Below are 22,533 nucleotides of genomic sequence, written 5' to 3'. Positions count from 1 at the left end.
CTGCTCGCCGTGAAGAATCTGCGGCACTAAATCGAGTGTATTGATGATGATGATGCGGGGTAACACTGCTCCTCTTAGGAAGAGATGTAAATCGGTTGCAGGGTAGAGCATGACGAGTGATGATGCTCGAGTCATGGCGGTGGTTCGTGATATGGACGTCATTGGATGGAATCGGATATATCGGGTTTGCAAAGGCATGTGCAAACCCGTAATTCCGCACTCGAAGCACGAAGATGTCAGCACAAAAGCCAGCGGACTAACTGGTTTCGGGCATGCGCTGAGCTGCAGCAGTGACATAGGGCTGGAATCCTCGTCGGAGCCATAGCCGACGGAGTTGAGTGCATCACCGCCGCGCCCAAGACTCCCGAAAGATCAACCGTTAGCACAAACTTGAGTCGTTTACAGGTCCGACTGGGGTCCGCTGTTGCCTCCCATCCAATCACCGGCGTACGCATCACACCATATGCTACGTAGCCTAGCCATCACGGCCAGGAGCGCGGGCCGCCTGGAGAACCTCTGCTCGGAGCCTTCTCCTTACGACGTTCGAAGTTGTAGAGCTGGAGGCTGCACTAGGTCAGCTGACGGCACGTTTGGTGCGATGGATGTGGAGGTGGGCCGACGACCTTGTTTCGTTGTGCGAGATGGAGTGAGGCACGACGACTAGCCGACCCTACTTCGGAGCGACGGCCGGCTGCCGTTGGTGACAGCGGCAATCAATTTCGACGACTCGACTCGGCTAGCGGCATCCGCTCTAGCGCGACCCTGGCTTGAACCTGAACTCCTTTGCAACCAAGAGCTGACATGCTCCAGCGCTGCAGCTGAGTGGCATGTTGAATGCAGAACTGAAGCCAAGCTTCACGGCCAGGATCTACTGTGATGGGTTGCACATCAGCTGAATCATGACCGCCAATCCATGCCAGGTCGAGCGTTGTGAGAGTTCGACCTTCGGCCCATGAAGGCGATGTGGTAGCGCGCGGCCAACAAGAACGGCTGTGTGGACCGTAATAAGCCAAGCCATGACATAGGAGTTTCAGGAATACTGGAGCCGTTACAGTCCTAGAGCTTGAAAAAAGAAAAAAGGCCTGGTCAGCTTCGTCGGAATGAGAATCGGGCAGCGGCCTTTGGCCGAGAATCGTGCAGCCAAAGTTCCCAGAGTTGATGTGGCGCGATGCGATAAGCACTGGCTCGTGCCTGCGGAACGCTGGGGAAAGCACGTGAACACGCAGCGCGGAGACCAGGCTTGTGGTGTTGAGCTCATGGAGCTCCGCCGATCTCCCACGGGGCGGCTGCGGCTCCGCGAGAGCGTGGGGCGGACGGCGGCGCCAGTGGCGGCGGGCTTGAAGAGCCTTGAAGAGACGCACAAAGCGCAGTCACGTGAAGAGAGCGATTGCGCACGACGACGGGCGGCTGGACGTGAGATGGCCATGATGCGCGGCAGCTTCTTCACGCGTCAGCCGGAGCCGGCGAGGGCGGGTGGCGGAGGAGGGCGGTCGGCTGGGGTAGGCCGGCAGCCCGTGGCCCGGGGCCTGCGGCTGGAAATCTTGGCGCGGCTTCACATTTCTGTTTTGACCGACCACGCTGCACATCCGCCCCCAGACATCAGCCTCCGTGTCCGCCGTCACCTCGACGACTCGTCCTCAAGCCCACCGAGCAGTGCCCGCGCGGATTTGACTATCTCGCGCTCCTCTCAGCGACCGTCTGCGCGCCACAACCACCCAGTGCCGCCTCCACTGCGAAGCCCTGCCCAGCGCGCCTCCCGCCGATTCCTGGACAAAGGAATCTCCTCCACGCTCGCCGCCTTGCGACCGCACTGCTCCGACAACTTGCCCTCGCCCCATCCTGCTCCGCGACCTGTGACTTTCGCTAGTCATGGCTGAACTGACGCAGTTGGCCTGTGAGCCTGTCTTCCCCTGCCGCTACTGCGACCACAGCGCTGACGTACTTCTCCCTCGCAGACCGCACTTTGAAGGGCATTGGTGTCCTGAACGCTGCCCCGGTCTACGACGACCTTCCGGGTCTCGACAAGTGAGTGCATTCGACCACCGCTCCCGATCAATCGTTCGTGCTGACCCTTGTCGACAGGCCCGAAGGCAACCTTCGTTGCTGCTGTTACTCTCCCGACGGCAAGTACTTTGCCTGGGCGTCACCCGAACAGTAAGGCTCATGCTCCACGGAAGCATCGATGTTGTGCTGACACTGTGGCAGGGTCTCCGTCATTGATGCCTCGACCGGCCAAGTCGTCACCACGCTACCCGCCGAGAACGTCTTCGAGCTTGGATTTTCACCTTTGGGCACCTACATCATCACCTGGCAGCGCGCCACAAAGGACGAGACCGGCAATGCCGTCAAGAACTTGAAGGTCTGGAGGACCATCGACGACGGTGCCGGAGCTGAGGGACAGAGGAGTGTTGTTGGCCAGTTTGTGCAGAAGAACCAGACCGGCTGGAACCTGCAATACACTAGCGATGAGCAGTTCTGCGCGCGTTGCGTCACCAATGAGGTGCAATTCTACCAGAGCGGCGACCTGGGAACTGTCTGGAATAAGCTCAGGATCGAGGGCGTCACCGACTTCGCCCTCTCCCCCGGCAAGAACCACTCGCTTGCTGTCTTTGTCCCCGAGCGCAAGGTATGTCCAATTGCCCCTTCCCGCTCTTGTTTCTGCCTAACCTGAACTAGGGTCAACCCGCCAGTGTCAAGGTCTTCCTTGTGCCGCAGTTCCAGTCGCCCGTCTCGCAGAAGACTTTCTTCAAGGGCGACAAGGTGCAGATGAAGTGGAACAACCTTGGCACCAGTGTCATCGTGCTTGCTCAGACCGACGTTGACAAGTCCAACAAGAGCTACTACGGCGAGACGAACATGTACATTCTAAGCGCCAACGGTGGATTTGATGCGCGTATCACGCTTGGTAAGTCAATCGCCGACAAACCGTCTTTAGGAAAGGCTAACTTAAATGTAGACAAGGAGGGCCCCATCCACGACGTGACTTGGTCGCCCAACTCGAAAGAGTTTGGTGTTGTGTATGGATACATGCCGGCGAAGACCACCATCTTCAACCAGCGCGCCGTTGCCACGCACAACTTCCCTCTTGGACCGCGTAACACCATCCTCTTTTCTCCTCATGGCCGCTTTGTTCTTGTTGCCGGCTTTGGAAACTTGGCCGGTCAGATGGACATCTATGACCTGGAGAAGGATTACAACAAGGTGTGCACCATCGAAGCCGCCAACTCTTCGATCTGCGAGTGGAGTCCGGATGGAAAGCATATCATGACCGCCACCACCAGCCCGCGCCTCCGTGTGGACAACGGTATCAGGGTCTACCACGTTACCGGTGGCCTTCAGTACTTCACCGAGTTCAACGAGCTGTACCACGTCACCTGGCGTCCCCAGTCAACCGCCCAGTACCCGTTGGACAACCCGCTTGGCTCTGCTCCCACCCCTCACGAGTCTGCCGCAAAGTTCCTCGCTACCGTCAAGGCCCCCACCAAGCCTGCTGGTGCGTACAGGCCTCCAGGTGCTCGTGGCACCAGCACGCCTCTTCACTTCAAGCGTGAGGATGAGGGCGGTGCTGCGTACATCAACACAGGCATCTCTTCTACTAGTGGCAACATGAATGGACCTACCTTTGGCCGTTCCCGCCGTGCCGTTCCGGGCGCCGAGGAGCATGTCCCGCCCGGTGCTGCTCCTGGTGGAGGCGTCAGCCTTGCGGGCACCGGTGAAGGTGCTGATGAAGGCCTTTCTAAGGCTGCTTTGAAGAACAAGAAGAAGCGTGAGGCTAAGAAGGCCAAAGAGGCTGCTGAGAGGGCAGCTGGCCTGAACGCTGGACAGCAGCAGGCTAATGGAACCAGCCCTGATCGTAAGGGCCGCAGCCACTCACGCAACCGTTCCCGCAACGGCCCTGATGGCCGTGCTACTTCCCAAAACCGCCGCGGTAACAACCAGCAGAACCGCAACGGTCAGGCTCCTGGACAGAATGGTCAGCGCAACCCTGGTCAGATCCAGACCCAGCAGCCCGTGCAGCCGGCTCCTCCGGTTGATGCTCCGGAGCTCACCGTCACCTCTCCCGTCGGCACCTCTCCTCAGGACAAGAAGATCCGCTCGCTGATGAAAAAGCTCCGCGCCATCGACGACCTGAAGATGCGCCAGGCGAACGGTGAGAAGTTGGAGGATACGCAGATCAAGAAGATCAACACTGAAGGCTCGATCAAGAAGGAGTTGGACGGACTCGGATTCCAAGAGTAAGACAGCACCGTCGTTGAGACAGCTTGAGCAGTCTTGTGATTTCTTCATCTTGTGTTTCGGGTTTCAGCCTGCTTTACGTTTTCAAGACGGGCTAATGCTTGGAGACTTCGGTGTGGAGTTCTTTCCGGAAGCTTTCTATGATCCAGCGGTCTCTTCTTTTTGCTAGTGCGTTCAGGCGCCTTGCTTTTCATTATTCTTTCTTCTTTCCCTTCTACCTCACCCTACTCTGAGTCCTTTCTTGGATTCGGAGGGTTCCATGGTCCACTTCGCTGTGGACAGGCTTGACTGGGTAAGAGGTACGCCATCTTCCGATACTGCTGTATGGGTATACGGTTCGAAATGAGTGGCTATGGAAAAGTACGAAAGAGGGCGACAGATGACCAAAAGACTGTACGGATGAAAAAGGGAACGATATCTCTCTCTTGCTTTCATGAATGAATGGATAGGACAACGGATTGGATTCATTCGAGCACCATGGATGGTGATGATGGACATGGGGGATGACGGGGGGATTGCAAAAGATGGTTCAGACAGAAGAGTATAAACAAAGAAAACCACAAAAGAATGAAACCGAAATCTTCACAAATATACGCCTTCTCTCTCTCCTGATGATGAAGAACGAGTGCAAAAAAAATTCATTCCTTCATGCTAGCTGCTATCAATGAGCGACCCGGCTTTCGTACACTCGCTCACACACCAACCACATCACCATCTTCACATCACATCATTCACTGCCACTTTGAGCACGCCGAACAAGCAAACAACAGAATCTCGAATCAAAGAACGTATATATGTAGCAGCTGCCAACCCAAAACCAGCGCACCGAATCCACCAAGCGAACCGGTTATCTCCGTCCAGGAAAAAAAAATTCAAGGACGAAGAACACCGACCCCGGATTCCATGTCGCCCAGCGCGCCCCCTTCCTTACCCTCTGCCCCCACGCAAGTGAGGAAAGAGAGAAGAAGAAGAAAACCACTGTTCCGATCGGATCTTTCCCTCTAGCGCTCTCATCAATTTTGGTAGATGGAGGCGGAGGTTGATCCGCGGGTTGTATGCTGCACCTTTTGATGTATCGCGAAGAATACTGAGCGGACGAGGACGTTTCTAGGCCTGGTGCTCCACCTGGCATCGCGAAAGTTTGAAAAAGGAGGAGGGGGAAAGAGAAGGGAAGGGAAGAGTTTGGGGGGGAACGGGAGGAAGGAAACGGTACGGGCGGGTTGGTCGGCTATTTGTTGTGGGTGGGTAGAAGAGCCTCGAGATTGGACTCTAGGTAAGCTATGTAAAGTTCTTCATGGGAGACAAGGACGCGACACGATTGTGGGAAGAGGCGATGAGGATTGAATAAAGGAAATCGATCCGACGGTGGACGTGTGTGATCAGGGGGTATATTAGTCTCTCCTTTGGTTTGGGGGGTTTGCCCCTGCAGCGGGATTCCTAAGTAAATAAAATCTTTCGACACCAATCCTGGGTGGTGGTGGCCGTGACAGTCCCTCATGCTCCGTACTCCGTAGCCAGCCAGCTGAGCGATCAGATATGCTTTCGACTTACCGTGTCCTACAGTTGGAACATCCTCTTATCAATCGTCTCTCACCTCGACGACCCAAGGCTGCTCAGACCTGCGAATCCGACTCTCCTCACATTCTGCGCAGTGGGACCATTACCGAGGCGTAGCGCTCCCTGAGGACCACCAACGTTTGGTACACCAGCGCCACCGGATGCCAAGCTGTCGAGCATGCGGTCCATGCCGCCGATGTCGAGCTCTCCGCGCCTGAGCAAGTCCTGGTCGACGCGGTCGGTGCGATCCGTGGCCTCGAGCTCCCTCGCGAACAGGTTGCCTCCGGCCTTGACCTCGGGGCTGACGGTGGCGAGGACGACGATGCGGCGCTCGCCGACGACGAGCAGGTCGCGCGGCACGCCCATGCGGGCGGCAGCGCCCTTGGGCTTGCCGAACTGCTCGACGTCCGTCACGGGCTCGCCGTAGAGCGAGGCGCCGTCGACGCGGGTCAAGCCCGGCCCGTGGAGGGAGCCGCTGCCGGTGCTGTGCGTGCTGCGCGACCAGAACTGCTGTAGGTTGGGGATGCGGTAGAGATCGTCGCCATAGAAGAGGACGATGGAGTCCTCGGCCTGGCCCCCGTGTGCTACGGAAAATGAGCTGGAGATGGAAATGCCACCGTGGGCTGAGTCGCTCGTGCCGGAAGTGACGGGACCGTGGAATAACGTTTCTTCGCGCGTACGGCGAGTGTTCGGGGTCATCGGTGCGAGGGTCAGGGATTTGTTGCCGGGCTTGGTCTGGGCGAGACCCGTAGATGTGGAAGCCTTGTGCTCAGCACCACTCACGTAACCGCGAAGGGCGAAGGTCGATACGGGCTTAGTGGATGCGTTGCGAGCGATGCTGGCGCCATCCATAGCCCAGACGCCCCATTCTCCGTCAGACAACAGTGCAACGATGCTCTTGCCGTCAGACGCCCACTTGGCGTCGAGAATGGTCTTTCTCCGAGCTAGGTAGGGATTCGAGACTTTGATGTGCTTTGGAATCTCGAAGCTGGTGGAGAATGACGCAATCCATGCTCCCGGCTTGGGCTCAACGACGACGTCTCTACCAGCAGACCGCGGTCGTGCTCGCGGAGGCGCTAGTGGGTCAAAGACTTTGACTGTACCCTTGGAGTCGGCAACAAGCAGTTGCAAATGGCGAGGGCTAGGGAATTGAGAAGAACTGAAGTAGACGCGAGTAGCAGGAGAAGAAAGGTATTGCGTCTGGTACGGGAAAATGGGCTCGGTCGTGAAAGAGAATTGGTTATCCTTCAAAACAAGCGGGATGCGGAAGATATGGAGCAGTCCAGTGACCTCGACGGAGTGAGAGGCCACAATCAAATCCCACTCCAACGGCTCGTCACTCTGGATCAATCTCCGTGAGCGAAAGCTATCGGCGTCGTCGTCGTCGGACGCATCCGCGTCCAGGTCCATGTCGTCGGGGAAGGTGTCTGAGGTGCGTGAGCTCCACGTCATGGTGATTCCACGAGGTATTGACTGATGGCCATGCTGGCCTTCGATACGGAGGACTTGCTCGCCGTAGGCTGCTTCGCTCTTGCTGCGATCAGCTGCCTTACGGGCATGAGACGGAGGTGTGAGCGGGAGAGTAACGATGCGCACGCTGGAGTCTGCGCAGGCGACAGAGAGCACTATTCGCTCATTGAATATGGGGGGAATGAGGGCGGCTGGCCTATATGGCGATATGGAAGGGACCTGGGGAAAGGACATGTACAAGACCTCGGTACCCAGCGGGAGGTCGAGATGCTGGACGACGGGCGGGTATGGTTCCGACTCATCTTCCTCCTCTTCTTCCGACTCAAACTCGACGTCATCGTCAACAACGGCTGGTGGGGCTTGCGAGGGCTCGTCGTGGGTTAGGTCGATCATGACAGCGTCGTTTGAGGTGCCATTGACCTTGGGCTGGCTGTCGCCCTTGGAGGCAGCATTGCGCTTCAGCGAGCGACCGCCCCTCCATATCACACGCAGCCCGTTGCTGTGGCCATAGACGACGACGGTGGAGCCGTTGGGAGCGGGCTTGGGATAGATTTTCGCGACGTTGACGTGCTGCGGGAGGTCATAGCTGCGATGGGCATCAGCGGCACGGCAGATGCGTTGGGGAAAGAGAAAGGGTACCAGAGCTGCAGCTGCTTGCCCTTGCGTGACACGCGCGGCTTCATGTCGGTAGCCATGGTGGGGAGGGAAGGACGGAGTTGGGCGGAGGTGGTTGCGTGGAGGCGGCAGCTTCGTCCTGAAGCTTTGAACTTTCCCGCGTCGCGTCTCCCCGCCGCGCGCTCCAGCCAAGTCCGACAACAAAACACACCCGCCACGCCAGACCATGCTCCGCCACCCACGAAGCCCTCCATGAGCCTGACAGCCTTCCTATGGCCTCCATTCGCTCGCTGGGTGTCCGCACCCCCGCCGCCCTTCCGTATTTAATCCAAGAGGGAATCCTGCCCGAAGACGCCCCGCCCAGTGCCTACACCTGGTCCGCATATAGCGATGATGATGGGGAAGAGGAGGTTACCGCGACTGAGCACTGCGTGGTCTGGTCGCGAGGAGGCATAATTCGCAAGGCCTTCAATTTCGAGGTCGAGGGAGAGAAGGTGCTGCAGGCCGTCCTCACCTGGTTTCCCTCTGGCGAGGCCAACGCCCTGCGCAACACCACCCAAGATTTGAGGCAGGATCATGGTCCGGGGACGCTGTTCGCCAAAGACAGGGTTCGCGAACCAGGCTATCCCGCGCATGAGCAAGCAGGATCTAGCAGGCGCTCTCGAACAGATGCGCCGCCGGAGAAGCTTTCCCGCGCTCTGGTCGTCTTCCTCAAGACCCAAGCCCATATCTTCTTCCTTGCAGGGTCCAGCCATGTAGTCAATCTGCCATTCGAGGTTGAACGTGTCTTTCCGGCACCTCGAGGTCTGCTGATCCAAAGAAAGCTGTCAATGCCGGATTTTGTCCCAGCCAGCCCAGCAGTGCCAAGGGTTCCGCCCAATTCCTTTTTCTCTCAGCTTCCAACCCAGTCTTCTTCTCAGAATTCAAACCTGTTCACGCCAATGGTCAACACTTCTTTCACGAATCCCCGGCGTGCTAGGTCAGGGCAAGGCGCCGCCTATCCTGCGTCCCTTGCCGACCTCCTCAAAGCCGGGACGAGTCCATCTGCAGACGGCCTACCCCGTCTCTTCTCTTTTACCGATCCCTTCTCTGAGATGGGCCTGGTGGTTGCGGCCCAACCGCAGGCTGCTAAGAGCTCATGGTCTGTGAAACAATCTGGGTCAAAGCCCCTTGACCCCATAGACAGAGCTGAGGAGGTGCTGTATGTCACCAAACAGAATGAAATGTTGGATTCCGCCAGCGCTGCAGACAAGCCATTGATCTTGGTCGTAACTGTCAATTATGAGAAACGGTACTACTCTGTCTGGTACGCGTCTTACGTCGATCCCAAGCCAGCTTCGGCAAAGAAAAGCCGTCGCAGCTCCACCACCCTGTCTGTTGGTCGTTCTCGCCGGCGAAGTTCTCTGCATCCGGGGACCGGGGCCACCACTCCTGCACTCAGGACAAGGGAAGGCACAAGAGACAGCTTCGGTGGGCCTAGTCGGGGCTACGCAAATACTTCATTCACTGCGAGCCAGACACGCGAGACCAGCAGCGAACATCAGACAGCAGAAGAAGTGTTCGCGTCCCAGCTTGATCCGGAGACGGACCTTGCTAGGCAGCCTTCCAAAGAGTCCAGACGCGTGAGCTCTTTGCTTTCTCGAGCGGATCTGTCGAGGAGTTTCGATAAATCAGCCTTCGAACAAGCTACGCATCGGAGCAGCTTAGGAAGCAGCTTTGGCCACGGTCGAAGAGGCCCATCCCTTAGCGGCCATGGACTGCGTACAAGTCTTGGTCCCAGCTCCCGGCCGGCCTCCCGAAAGATGAGAGCGTCTACTCCAGGTGATGTTTCACAAATCAGCCTGAGCGCTGTTTCTCTGGAGGACACCTTGGATGATGATCTAGATCTCGACAACACCATTGATGATTCAGAAATTCCTGACGAGCTGCTCGGCGACGGTGACGAAGTGTCCGGTCTGCAAGAGCCAATTGAGGGGCTGCGCCGGGAACTGTTGCTGGTCAAGTTTTCCGAATTTCCATTCGGTACATCTGAAAGCATATTCCATTCTTCTGTGCACGGGAACCCAATGGTACGTTAGATCGGATTACTATTACAGATGCATCTACTGATATCTTGCTAGAAACCACCCAAGATATTCACCCTCAAAGCTCCCAGGTCATTCACAGACTCCTCTCTCAATGACGGGCATTTCTTTCTCTACATGATGCAAAAATCGAAAGGAGAACTTGTCGAGCATGAATTCACTGTTCAACGCAGGCGGCTAACACCGACCCCTGCGGCTAGTATGGGTGGCTCAAAGTCGAAAGAACCTCACAACATCCTGATCCCGACTGCGGTCAACACTCGGCGCCAACGAGACTTTATTGATGCAATTAAAATTTGCGACAACGGCATACAACGAGTACTATGCCTAGCCCGAGATGACGCGGGAGATTCGCTATCAGCGGGATGGTGCCCACAGGCACGGTACACTCTCGTACTCCCCCGAAGGTTCAGGCTTCTGAACCCCTACTCGATCGGGTTCAGCGCGCCCACACAAGAAGCGATCGAGGACCCAAATCAGTCAATCGGCACTCCAGAAGATCTGACTGCCTTGGCGCACGCGACAGGGAATGGTGGCATTGACGTAAAGGAAGGCACTGGACGATACCACCGCTTGCAGGTTAAACTCTGGCCACAGAATGCCGCAGTGTCCAGAGTTCTTTCGGCCTGCCGCTTGATCCTACCTCCTCCTCAGGGCGACCATTTGCTGGCGATTTGGTGGAACATTTCCCGCAATCTGCGCAACGAAATGCGTTTTGATGTGGAATGGGCGGCTTTGGTTGCTTCTATTTTTGCTTTTGGGGTTGGTGGGATAGATCCCAAGTCAGTCCGACTCACCGATTTCACGCGTTCTGTTGAGAGCACGCCGAGTAGGCGGTCACTTCGACGAGGGGCTGCTGACGATCCTTTCGAGCTGCTGTGGCGCTATCAGAGCCAGGATCCTGCCGCCAAGAGTTGGGATGGAGCTGCATGGTCTTGGGTGGAACAGACTCTGGCAGAAAAAGCGAAGCCTCGCACATCCACCAGACACTCTCTTCTTTCTCCCTCGACCAATTACGGCATCAAGAGGAAAAGCGATTTCATTCCGTTCTGTACCAAGGCTGCTCGCGATTTCCTCCAGGAGCCTTTGGCTAAGAAGCTTCTTCCAGAGACAGCCGGAAGGTCGACTCGTGCTAAGCACCAAGACTCGCATACCACTTACCTTCCATCAATCCTCGTGGCCTTGCATCTTCTACGCGAGGAGGAAAAGCTGAACATCCTCAACAGAGACACTCGATCCTCTGAGACCGGGAACCTTGCCCCTGTTTTGGCACAGCTTGGGCGCTGGCTTAATTGGGAATTCTGGGATTGGAAGAACACCAGCCCCTATGGCCTGGATGGTGCAAGTCTAGATCAGTGGGTCTTTGAAGACGGTAAGCTCAGCCCATCGTGATGCGGCTCATATGTGCTGTTTGAGTGAAACTTGGCAACCAGAGCTGACCGTCTTTAGCTTCGATTACTACTGTCATGGTCGCCACTCCTCCATGGGAGAAGCCCCCTTCGATTTTCGACTGGCTGGAACGGATGCTTGATCCCCGCAGATACCAGGGGTTTCCGACTCTGGACATGCTCGTTGGACAGCCAGAGAAACCCCAAACTTCACATGACTCACAAGCTCTTGCTGATGTAGTCACTGCTTTGACCCCACGTACAGTGGCACTGTGCAAGTGTCTTGCAAGGATACGGAGGGGAGAGCTAACGGCTAGTCTGCAAGTTGAGACCATGCTTGACAGTGGAATCGACACTCAAATGCTGGAGACGTTCCCCTCATCTGTCGTTGCTGGAATCCGTGAAGCAATCGTTGAGTGTCAAGCAAGCCCACCGACTACGTGGGATGAAAGACTGCTTGAGATTGTCGGTAGAGAGGACCTCACTACGTTGCTTAGACCAGACGCCGAATGGTCTCCAAGCCCAATTTCCTTGGTTGTAAGTGATGCTTCCCAAAGCCCCGGCTACTTTTCTGACAGTGACAGTCTGCCGCTGGCATTGCAAGCCGCGATGTGCATACGATTTGTCAATCTGCAGAGGCCACCGACTCGTCTCAGAGTTCGTCTGAAGCCGACAGGTACATAATTACACGGCTCATTTTCAGCGAAGACCGGCGCTATATTGAGGCTCTGCGTCTACTCGAGCCCCTTCGCCCTGCCGTTGCCGAATGTATCCCTGATCCGTCGTGGACGGAAGCCGAACATCTCGATGCGCAGAAAAGCGTCATGCAGTGGGTCATGCTAAGAACCTTTGCGTTGCCGGCAGGCCACTCGATGCTTCAATTTGACAGCAAAAGACCTCTCGTCACGGAGAAGTTCCCGTTGCATGGGTTCACGACACTATGCACTATGAAACCTCTCAACAACACGGTCAGCGCCGACCGAAGCACGTACACCGAAGAGAAGTTCGCATGGGCCTTCTTTCATGCGGGTGTCTCGGCCGGTCTCAGCATCTCACGCCGCGCCAAGGGCATTGACACGTCTTGGATTGCCTACAACAAACCCCCAGAGCTGAGCAACAAGCACGCAGGCTTGCTGTTTGGGCTCGGCTTGAACGGCCACCTCAAAAATATTGCCAAATGGCTGTCTTTCAAGTATCTTACACCCAAGCATAGCATGACCTCGATCGGCCTTCTTCTTGGCCTGTCTGTCTCATATATGGGGACCATGGATACCTTGGTCACCCGTCTACTCTCAGTGCACGTTACGCGCATGCTCCCACCCGGCGCGGCCGACCTTAACCTGCCCCCTCTGGCGCAGACGACCGGACTGATGGGGATCGGACTACTTTACCTAAACAGCCAACATCGGAGAATGAGCGAGATCATGCTTTCGGAAATTGAGCATGTTGAGCTTGGGGACCCTTCCGCGCCGTCAGACAACATCCGGGATGAAGGCTACAGACTTGCAGCTGGATTTGCTCTCGGTTTGATCAATCTAGGCAACGGGAATGACCTCCGCGGTCTCCATGACATGCGGTTGGTTGAGCGGCTTCTTGCAGTTGCTGTTGGGCCCAAGCCCGTCGACATCGTTCATGTTCTGGATCAGGCAACTGCTGGTGCCGTCATCGCTATTGCTCTGGTGTTCATGAAAACTCAGAACGCATCAGTGGCACGCAAAATCAACATCCCAGACACGCTCCCACAGTTCGATTACGTCCGTCCGGACATCTTCCTGCTGCGGACTCTTGCTAAGCATCTGATCATGTGGGACGATATCCAGGCAGACTACGCGTGGATTCTCACCAATCTTCCAACAGAGTATGGGCTCAATCATAGGCTCACGGAGATCAAGACTCTTCGCAGCGAGCACATGCCCTTTTACAACATCATGGCCGGTCTGCTTTGGAGCATCGGCCTCAAGCACGCGGGCACCGGCAACACCAAAGCTCGGGACTTCCTAGTCACCTACCTCGATCAATTCATCCGACTATGCCACCTCCCAGCCATTCGCTACGACGCCCGCCTCACCCGCAACACCGTTCGGAACTGCCAGGACCTGGTGGCCCTCTCCGCCGCGACCGTCATGGCCGGCACCGGCGACATCGTCGTCTTCCGCCGCCTGCGCCTGCTCCACGGCCGCGTCAGCCCGGACGTGCCGTACGGCTCGCACTTCGCAGCGCACATGGCTTTGGGCGCCCTCTTTGTCGCGGGCGGCAGCTACACCTTCAGCACGTCGAACCTCGCCATCGCCGCGCTCGTCTGCGCCTTCTACCCGCTCTTCCCGACGGACGTCCTCGACAACAAAGCCCACCTGCAGGCCTTCCGCCACTTCTGGGTCCTCGCCGCCGAACCCCGCTGCGCCGTCATCCGAGACGTCGAGACGCATCGCGCCATCGCCATGCCGCTCGCCGTCACCTTCAGAGACGGCACCCGCAGGACTTACTCTGCACCCTGCCTGCTTCCCGAACTCGACTCCATCGCCACCATCGTGACGGCATCCCCCGAGCACTGGCAAGTCACCCTCGACTTCGTCGCCAACCCCGCACACCTCCAAGCCTTCAAGCGCACCCAAACCATCCACGCTCGCCGCCGCAACCCCGCCGCCGCGCACGCGACAGTGGGCAATATCAGCAGCAACAGCAACAGCAGCTTGATCCAGCAGCAACACCAACAACAACCCCGCCTCGACTTCTTCCCCGCCCCCGCAACAACAACAACAACAACAACCCAAACCTTCAACGCCACCCTCACCGCCCTCAACGACGCCCACCTCGCCAGCACCGCCGCCGCCGCCGCCGCCTCGCGCCGCGGCGGCGGCACCATCATGTGGGGCTGGATCTTCTCGCTGCCCGCGCTGCGCGGAGGCGAGCCCAAAAAAGCACAGCTACTACTATTGGAGCAACACCACCCGTCGGCCTTGTCGTCGTCGGCGCCGTCGACCAACTCGTCGTCGTTCACGGCCACGTCGTCGTCGTTCCCGCTGCCCGTCGTCACCATGGCGGATGTGGGCGCGTTGATCATTCCCGTGGATGCGGGGCCCGGATCCGGGGGTTTGGGGTCGGGGTCGTTGGGGTTTTCTGGTGGTGGCGGCGGTGGTGGTGGTGGTGCGGCTGCGGTCTCCTCGTCGTCGAACGCCGTCACTGGATATGCTGGTGGCGGCGGTGGCGGTGGCGGTGGCGGTGGCATCGAGTTGCTGACGGATGGCAAGACGAGCCCGGTCGATGAGCGGTTGGTCCTGCGGACGGCGGCGCTGAGGGGGTGGGATGCGGACGGGTTGAGGAATCTGAGGTTGTTGTTCAGGTGGGCGGAGAGGGCGCAGGACGAGGAGGTTGAGAATGGGGGGAGCGGCGGCAACGGGGCGGCTGCGTGCAGGTGGTTGGGGAGGGAGGTGGTGGAGGGGTTGAGGGCGGTGGTGGGGGAGAGGGGGAGAGCGGTTGGTGGAGGGGTTGTTTGATGATTGTTATGGGTGGATGGATGGATGGATGGATGGATGGATGGATGGATGGAGGGGGGATAGGGCGCTGGGAGAGGCGGAGGCTGGGGTTTGAGTGAATGAGAAGGCGGAGGGACTTGTTGGTGGTGGGTGGGTGGGTGGGAGAATGGTGTTTCTTGTCTTGTTTCTGCATAGCGTGGTGATCATTTTCTTAGTTTCAGCAGGAGCAGAAAAAGTATCATGTTTCCATGCGGTGCATGAGGGAAGGAGACCGATGTCGAATTAACTTTTTATCAAGATATCGCTCTATAGGTATCTCGTAGGAATTACCGGTCTCGACTCAGACAGGTCGTTCGTAGGATCTAGCAGTACATTCTGCTGTTGTTTGAAACCCGAGACGACGATGCAGCTAGGTGACTATACAACGCCTTTTGCTGCTGTGAAACATCTACAGATGTTGACTAATGTTCCACCTGTCACCTGTCACTTCACCTCAACTTACCCCTCATCGTCCACCGTGAGTGCCAGCCCCGGCCCCACGGGGAAGGGAGAGGGGGAAGGGGGGAGGAAGAACCTGACGACATATCGGCTGTGACTGACCGACCGCTCGCGCCTCCGTGTGCAGTTGCAGGCACGAACAGGCTCTCCCCACGCATACGTAAATACCCCATACGGTGGCCCCACTGTCTCCAGACCCAAACGCACTCACTACCTACCTACCTACCGTGCTAGGTACTCGATGCTGTACTCCACTCCTCAACCCAATCCTCCACCCACCCACTTACCTACCTACCTACCTACCTGCCTGCTCTCCACCCCTTCGGCCGACGAAAGCCGCGGCCGGCAAAACGGCTCTCCATCCCTCCATCCTCCCCCCCTTACCTCATCAATCACTCACCATCGTAGCACGGCCATGGCCATGGCCTATGCATTGTGGCAGTGCGCGGTAGCAGACGTTGTGGCCGGACGCAGCAAGTACCTAGCAGTGTCTGTCCAATAATGCCCAATAGCCGAGATGAAGAAGGCGCGGGTGGTGGGTGCCTGTGCGGGTGGTGCCTGTGCGGGATGCCTGTGCTTTTTTTTTCTCGCGCGGACGCGGAATGCCTAGTCCTCCTCTCCCCCCCGTCCTCCCGAGAATTCCGCATGAAATGCTGGGCGACGTTCCTTCTTGGCGTGGCTGATGGCTCAAGCGCGAAGAGGAGGTCGTGTGATCGATGACATCGATGAGTTGGTGCTTTGCTTGGAAATTGTTGAGCAAAAGAGAGGGGGGATAGAGGGTGAGATGGGCTGGGTAGATCGCGAAAGAATGAGTCGCGCCTTTTCCCAAGGGAAGGGAGGGGGAGACATGAGACTATTGCAAAACGCCATGCATAGAAGGCGGTTGGCAAAGAGACAAGAGGGGAGCAGGAGCTGCAGAGTGTGGGAAAAAGCACCACAAAGAGAACGGTGGTTGGCGAAAAAGACAACGGAGATAAGAAACCCACGTGGCGGATACCAACGGTTGTGTTCTGGATGTTGGAAAGAAGTCGCCGCATTGCCGAATTGGGGTTTTTCTGTTGATCGTGTGACCATTTGTCTTCCCCGGTCGGCTTTGGACTCGGCGGATCTTTGCCATACGTGGTCCAGTGAACGCTCAGCGAGACGAATCCGTTGGACAATTCATTCAACGGAACGAAATGGGTAGGGCGAACAAGAGAAGGTGCTTACACGCCAGCGATGTGTCACAAAAAGCGCGACAAGGCTGTGCAGAGAGTGGGTGGCAGGCTGATTGCGGCTTTGGGCCTCGGGTATGTTCGTGGAAGTTTCCAGCGCTGCATCAGTCAGCTATCGCAACGGAACCGTGTAGAAGTGTAGAAGGTGGTTCGCGCATTGCGATAGTGATGTGGTGTTGAGTCGGCGGTCGACCCGGCAGACTGGGACCACACTGCGACGCGTCAGAGGTGGTTTCGGCTTGAACGGAGCGAGCTGGTGTTGGGGAAGTAGCCTGATGGCGGGCTCGTGGCCCGGTCTGGACCTCGCTGGCACTGGCGACCATTGGCAGCGGCATGGCGAAGGACGGGGCCGACGGAGAAAGGCGCGGAAATGAGTGGAACAGCGCGCACCGAGGTCCCATGCGCGAAAGCGAGCTAAGTGCACGCAAAAAGCGAGCAGGAAAGCGGCGGTGAACGGATGGTTCAAGGTTGGGCGTTTCTTGCGGGCAAAATTGGCACAAACGGGAGGTTGGTGGTGAGAATTGGAGCTTCGGCGATGCGGTTTCCCCATGCAAGCTTCGGAATCTGGGGAAGATTAGGCGGCGGGCGGCAAGGCTGCCGGGTGGAGCTATGATCTCCTGCGACGCGTTCTAGCCCGCCGGGCCGTCCCAAAACGGAAGCTCACGATAGCCGACTCCGGGGTGAGCCAAATTTTGTGGAGATAACACTGGCGCGGCGCGGGACATGCAAGCTCCCGCGAGCTGTGACCAGCGGCGCCTTGTGGGCAGAGCTCTGTCCAGCCCCGACTGTCTGGCATGTTCGACGCCTGGACGAGCCCGACACAACTCTCTGCTCACCGTCGCATGATGAACACGTTGCCTGGGGTCAGATGACGGCGCCGACGAGACAGAAGCAGCAGGAGTGAGGCGCGCGGCGGAGGTACGGAGTAGCGGAGAAGCTGGGGAGGTGGCAAGACCGAAGACCGGCTGCCTTGGTTTCGTATCGCGCGACGTGCGACGACTGCACCCGCCGTCAACCGTCAACGGCAGGTCGCTCCGGCAAGGCCGCCTTCTCAGACTCGCGTCGCCTGCCTCGCCCGCGAGGTGCGGTGAAAGCAGCTCGCGCATGTTGCCGGCTGCTGCACAGTGGGATTCCTGGCGTGTTTGACGGCGACGTCGATCACGTCAACAGTGCCTGGATACGGCTACGATCAGGGTCTGTGATGAGCGGCAGCTGCAGGCAGGCACAGTGGAGCGACAACGGCGGTCAGAACGGGGGCAGGCAGTGGAGAGGAAGTGCGCAGGCGAACGCCACGCGGTGCCGCGCTGGAGGGCGCTGATTCGACCAGCCGCTCGCACGAGACAAGCCCGATCCCCGGCCGGCCATATTTATTTCTGGGCCCCGCCAGGCGGAAGGAATTCCTTCTGGAATCTTGGCGTGCAGATCGCTCCTGCGCGGCGAGATCCATGCTCGCGGGCTCTGCATGCAACAAGCAGCGCTATTGCGATGTGCCGGTGTCGGTCGCTGCCTGGCCGCTGCTGCTGACGAATGCCGCCGGCTGCGCTGCAGAGCCGTGCTGCCGCGATCACGGTGCCCCCGAGCTTCGGACGGCGCCGCCGAGCGACCGGGCAGGCGGCTGCGCGAGCTGCGCGCGCCGGCGCTGCATGGCGAGCGAGCGAGCGACGTTGGAGGCTGCTCGGGATGTGCGCGGCGATGGATCTCCGGCGGGCCAAAAGCGGAGAGAGTGGAGCCCGACTCCACCGCGCTGCATCTGCCTTGGAAGCTTTGCTCGCGCGCGCCAGGATGCGACTCAGACGGCGCAACGCAGGAGCAGCGCTGGACGCGGCGCGGGTAGCAGCACACGAGGCGTGGGATGGCGCTGGCCGGGCGGCGGATCATGTCGCGACGGGGGTTGGCGTGGGCGCGGCGCGGGCGAGGCGACCGGAAGCTGCAGCAGAAGCATGCACGCAGGGCGCCGCGGCGCAGCGTCAGCAGGCCCCTGCGGACGATCGCGCGCCACGCTCCAAATTTCGCATGGCCGGACAGCGACGGCGCAGCCGCTGATGACCGGGAGCTTGGACCCTGTACAGGGGCTCCGCCAGCTCTGCGAGGTCACTCTCCACAGAAAATCTCTGTCCGGCGAATTCTGGGCCAGCCGAGCTTCTGCCACTCACCACAGCCTGCCTCCGAGCGAGCTCTTTTCTCCGGTGCGTGCCTAATTAGCTGCAAGCACTGGCCGCTCTGGTCGCCGCCAGCTCCGTATATATTGAGAGTCCGGAGAGCCCTCGTCCTCTCTCGCCATCATCTCAAGACATCCACTCTCACCAAACACTCAATCTCTTCCACACCACTCCTCAATCACAATGTCCAAGACTTTCGACACCGCTGCCTTCGAGGCCGAGAAGGCCGCCATCACCTCCTACGAGGAGAACTGGGACTCCTGGGACGGACCCGTCTGGGACTGGCGCTCCACCAACAAGCCCGAGGTTGTTGCCAACAAGAAGCTCGACACCCTCAAGCGCCCGACCCTCGTCCGCAACTCCACCTCTTGCTCCTCCATCAAGACCATCTCGTCTGAGACCTCGGACGCCGACTGGCACGCCTCTGCCACCCCCGGCTGCTCCAAGTGCGGCCACGGCAACGCCACCGTCCACATCTAAACAACTGGTTACGACACCACAACATCAATGATACCCTGAGGAACTCGGGCATCACCGCTACCGGTTCCCTGGAAAACGGAATGGATCAGGGCGTCTGGTTTTGAAATACACCTGGACAAGGACCTGATCTTCGGATCGGCAACAAGCACTTGAGTTCCATCTTATGCTTTGTACAGTTACGCATCCTAGACTATGATTGCGAGTTTTGGATCATCACACACGGCTACGGCCTAATGGGTTTTTGGGGGGTTTACTATTTGGGACGTTTTATCAAGCGAGAATCTACTCTGGACAATATCAAGTCATCATCTTCGGTCATTCGTCGAAGTCAACCACATCATCGTTGCCATCTGAACTTGTGAACTTCGCTACTGATTGACTGTACATCTTCAAATAGCAGTGTAGCTAACGTGTCCTACTGCAGTGACATCCATCACGACCTGCCAGGTAGTAATTCAACCTCTCAGCTGGCAACGGGCAATTTTCCGACTCCAGTCCAGTGTAGAACAACGCCACCATGGCTAAGATGTTCCTTTGAATTGTGGTGGCTTGCTGTGAACAGACGAGCGACATGTGGCGTACCGGTCAAGGCTAGGTTCAGACTTCTAGTTTGCCACAGTTGAGATCCTACCGAAACTAATCGGGTCCGTCGTTTTTGGGGCTGGGCGGAGTAATGACACATCCAATAGAAAAATGTCAAACGCTCTCTTTGTCATCTCGAAATAACTCCATTGACCAATCAATCGCCACTGCTACCCCCATCTTATCTACTTCATCCGAGAAGTGGCAAAATGCTTCGCTGATAAACCACGATAGCCGAAGAATCACCAATCGATGTCCTACAACTCCGAGCATGTCGGTGTCGAGACGTTCAGCGCCTAGTCAAGATGAAGCCGTTGAAAAGGTTTACTTCCAAAGCAGGCCAACCCCAGGTTTGGACCTCGTCGGTGCCATCCTTGCCATGTCCTCATGCCGGGATCTGTAAGCCTTTCTAGCGTGAGTCTCGCGCTCCAATCGATCCTTCACAGTGCTTTGATTGGACTGGACTTTTGAAAATCGATTTCCTTTTCCGTGAGATCTTGTATCTACCATATATAACCCAAGGGTCGATCTTTCCCCAAGTGTTGTTCTACCATGGCGACTGGACCCGTCAATGACAGTTCATTAAGAAACCCAAGAGTGTTCCTGCTCTCATATCCCACTCGATCCTTAAGACCAAGGGCATTGCCCACTCCCAAACGCCTCCGAAACTCCAAACAGCCACCGTGGCCGAGAAAGTCATGATCCCGAAATAACAAACTCCCGAAGGGGGTAAAATGGAAAACTCCCATGCTATGCCTCTCTCTTTCTTCTCTCTCTCACTCGCCCACTCTCGCGCACAACAAACCATTCAAAGATGGCTGGTGGCGCCGCCGTGCCCGCAGCGGTTGCAGGTGTGGGCGGCCGAGTTCGTCCAGAGGCTGGCGGTGCTCGTGGAACTCGTGATGGAGTTTGTGCTCGAGCTGCGGCTCAGTTCCGGCCTCTGGGGAGCAGCCAGGTTTGAATTGTGGGTGTTGTTCGACTTGTTCTGTTGAGACATGGGCTTGTTGGTTTCCCGCCAGGGCCAGATGGGGCCATCCCACCGGTCCTGTGCCCATGATCAGTTAGTAACTGCTTTGCGTGCGTGAAGCGGCTGGTGTAGCTTACCCATCCATCTTCGTACGAGACGATGGCGGCCTTTTCGGCTTCCCAGGCGGCGCGGGCGTTCAAGGCGTCCATTTCGAAGCGCTGGGCGCGGCAGTGGCCTTCGGCGGTGCAGCAGTGGGTGGTCATTGTTGCGGCAGTGGATGTGTTGGTTGGTGGTTGCCGAGGTTTGGGCAGCTCGCAGGCTGTGTTGATTGATTGATTGATTGATCGATTGACTGATTGATTGATGTGTGCTTGGTGCTGATGGAGGGGAAGGAGCTGGCGGTGCTCGACGGCTGCGACCTTATATACGGGATGCACTTCGCCATGGCCTCAGCGTCCAGCGCAGCAAAAAAACGCGTGCGATCATCTGCGCGTGGTTGAGCAGTCTGGCGTTGGGCCCGACTACACCCGGGGCCAGTGAGCTGAGCATCATGGGTTGTCTGAGGATCACCCAACCCGTTCGCGAATGCGCCACCATCCCGGCGCCCGGGAGCCCACGATCGTCGCGACCGTGGCGAGCAACACGAGCACACGCTTCTCAACACCACGCCCGCAGCCATCCAGCCATCCAATCCGCCCGAATCCGCGACCGTCATGCGCGCGCCGTCCGCCGCTACACGCTCCAAGCGGTTGCAGCGCAAAACACCCGCCTTTGCCTCCGATTGCCTGCATCCCGCCCGCCGCCCTTCACCGGCCAGCGCTCGTAAGCATCAGGGCACTGTCGCGCGCTGCCAGCGTCTCCATGCAAGCCCACTCGCTATCAGCAGCCCGGCCCGCCCAACCTGCCTGCTCCCCTGCAATCTCACACGCCTTCGAGGGCAGACCTTCCTTATCGCCGCCCACGCCTGCACCCCCCATGATTCCATCTGCAAGCGCTGCGCACACCCGCATCCCCGCCGCCGCCGGCGGTCGCAGCTACATAGAACAACTTTGTTATCAACAACGAATTGACCGGGGGGCTTGTCGGGGACTCGGGTCCGTCATGCGTCTGGTCTGGAATGTTTCTATTCCCGGCCGCGTGCGCGTACCTATCTGCCGGGGGGAGACCGAAGAGCCGCGACAGTCCCTGGCAGGCGCAGACGAAAAGCGGCGAGGCCGTGTGGCACAGTGGCTCCCATCCCCACCGGCGCAGGGGGGGAAGGGCCATCGGCTGCCGAGCCGCACCGTAAATGCGCCTTCACCTTGACTTCGATGCAGGGATCGGTCCGCCTTCGTTCGCCCTCGGCTTCGTCCGCTTCCGCGAGCGTGGCACTACTCTTGGCTTCAGATATCGCTGCTGAGCGCTGGGCGAGCGCAGAGTTGAGCAGGATTGCTGTCTTGTTGAGCCGGCGGCCTGACATTGATGTAATCGCAAGCATTGCTGTCTCACCCCGAAGCAGGACGTGGACATGCTTCGACGCGTCGAGAGCTCGTACCGCCAGCTCGCCATAGCCCTCAGATCGCGCTCCTTGGTTCCTCCCGCTCCTGTAGCGAGTCAGAGACATCTCCAGTTATTCCGTCTCCCTTCCGTTCTGTATAGCGGGCCGTCGGGTGCTACCGGAAAGATGCAGCTCGACGGCCAGACCCCATCAACCTGGGCCCTTTGGCTGGCGTCTTTCAGTCGACGCATCAGAAGCTGTTGTAGTAGCGACGGCGCCCGACCATTGGCCCGCCCGCTGTCCGTGACGGTGGCGTGTTCGCGGCGCGCAAGA

General features: G+C 58.1%; 5 protein-coding genes across 5 annotated transcripts; 3 read left to right on the top strand and 2 right to left on the bottom strand.

Moving 5' to 3' along the window:
- Nucleotides 1–1,869: 1,869 nt before the first annotated feature.
- Nucleotides 1,870–4,239, top strand: BKCO1_5000158 (eukaryotic translation initiation factor 2a; the record flags this gene model as incomplete). The annotated part of the gene is made up of 6 exons (XM_020276743.1): nucleotides 1,870–1,894; nucleotides 1,956–2,025; nucleotides 2,083–2,154; nucleotides 2,206–2,626; nucleotides 2,677–2,905; nucleotides 2,957–4,239. 6 exons carry the CDS (start codon nucleotides 1,870–1,872, stop codon nucleotides 4,237–4,239), a joined length of 2,100 nt encoding a protein of 699 aa, XP_020134140.1.
- A 1,587-nt stretch (nucleotides 4,240–5,826) lies between these two features.
- On the bottom strand, nucleotides 5,827–7,958 carry BKCO1_5000157 (uncharacterized protein; the record flags this gene model as incomplete). Its single annotated transcript, XM_020276742.1, has 2 exons — nucleotides 5,827–7,849; nucleotides 7,903–7,958. The coding sequence occupies 2 exons, from the start codon at nucleotides 7,956–7,958 to the stop codon at nucleotides 5,827–5,829; spliced, it is 2,079 nt and encodes a 692-aa protein (XP_020134145.1).
- A 192-nt stretch (nucleotides 7,959–8,150) lies between these two features.
- Nucleotides 8,151–14,844, top strand: BKCO1_5000156 (20s cyclosome subunit (apc1); the record flags this gene model as incomplete). Its single annotated transcript, XM_020276741.1, has 4 exons — nucleotides 8,151–9,947; nucleotides 9,999–11,334; nucleotides 11,412–11,887; nucleotides 11,935–14,844. 4 exons carry the CDS (start codon nucleotides 8,151–8,153, stop codon nucleotides 14,842–14,844), a joined length of 6,519 nt encoding a protein of 2,172 aa, XP_020134144.1.
- A 4,033-nt stretch (nucleotides 14,845–18,877) lies between these two features.
- On the top strand, nucleotides 18,878–19,174 carry BKCO1_5000155 (uncharacterized protein; the record flags this gene model as incomplete). The annotated part of the gene is made up of 1 exon (XM_020276740.1): nucleotides 18,878–19,174. One exon carries the CDS (start codon nucleotides 18,878–18,880, stop codon nucleotides 19,172–19,174), a length of 297 nt encoding a protein of 98 aa, XP_020134143.1.
- A 1,390-nt stretch (nucleotides 19,175–20,564) lies between these two features.
- Nucleotides 20,565–20,986, bottom strand: BKCO1_5000154 (uncharacterized protein; the record flags this gene model as incomplete). The annotated part of the gene is made up of 2 exons (XM_020276739.1): nucleotides 20,565–20,801; nucleotides 20,861–20,986. 2 exons carry the CDS (start codon nucleotides 20,984–20,986, stop codon nucleotides 20,565–20,567), a joined length of 363 nt encoding a protein of 120 aa, XP_020134142.1.
- Nucleotides 20,987–22,533: the final 1,547 nt, after the last annotated feature.

Source organism: Diplodia corticola (assembly GCF_001883845.1).
Source record: "Diplodia corticola strain CBS 112549 chromosome Unknown scaffold5, whole genome shotgun sequence".
NCBI lineage: Eukaryota > Fungi > Ascomycota > Dothideomycetes > Botryosphaeriales > Botryosphaeriaceae > Diplodia > Diplodia corticola.
This window is presented reverse-complemented; position numbering and strand designations above follow the sequence as displayed.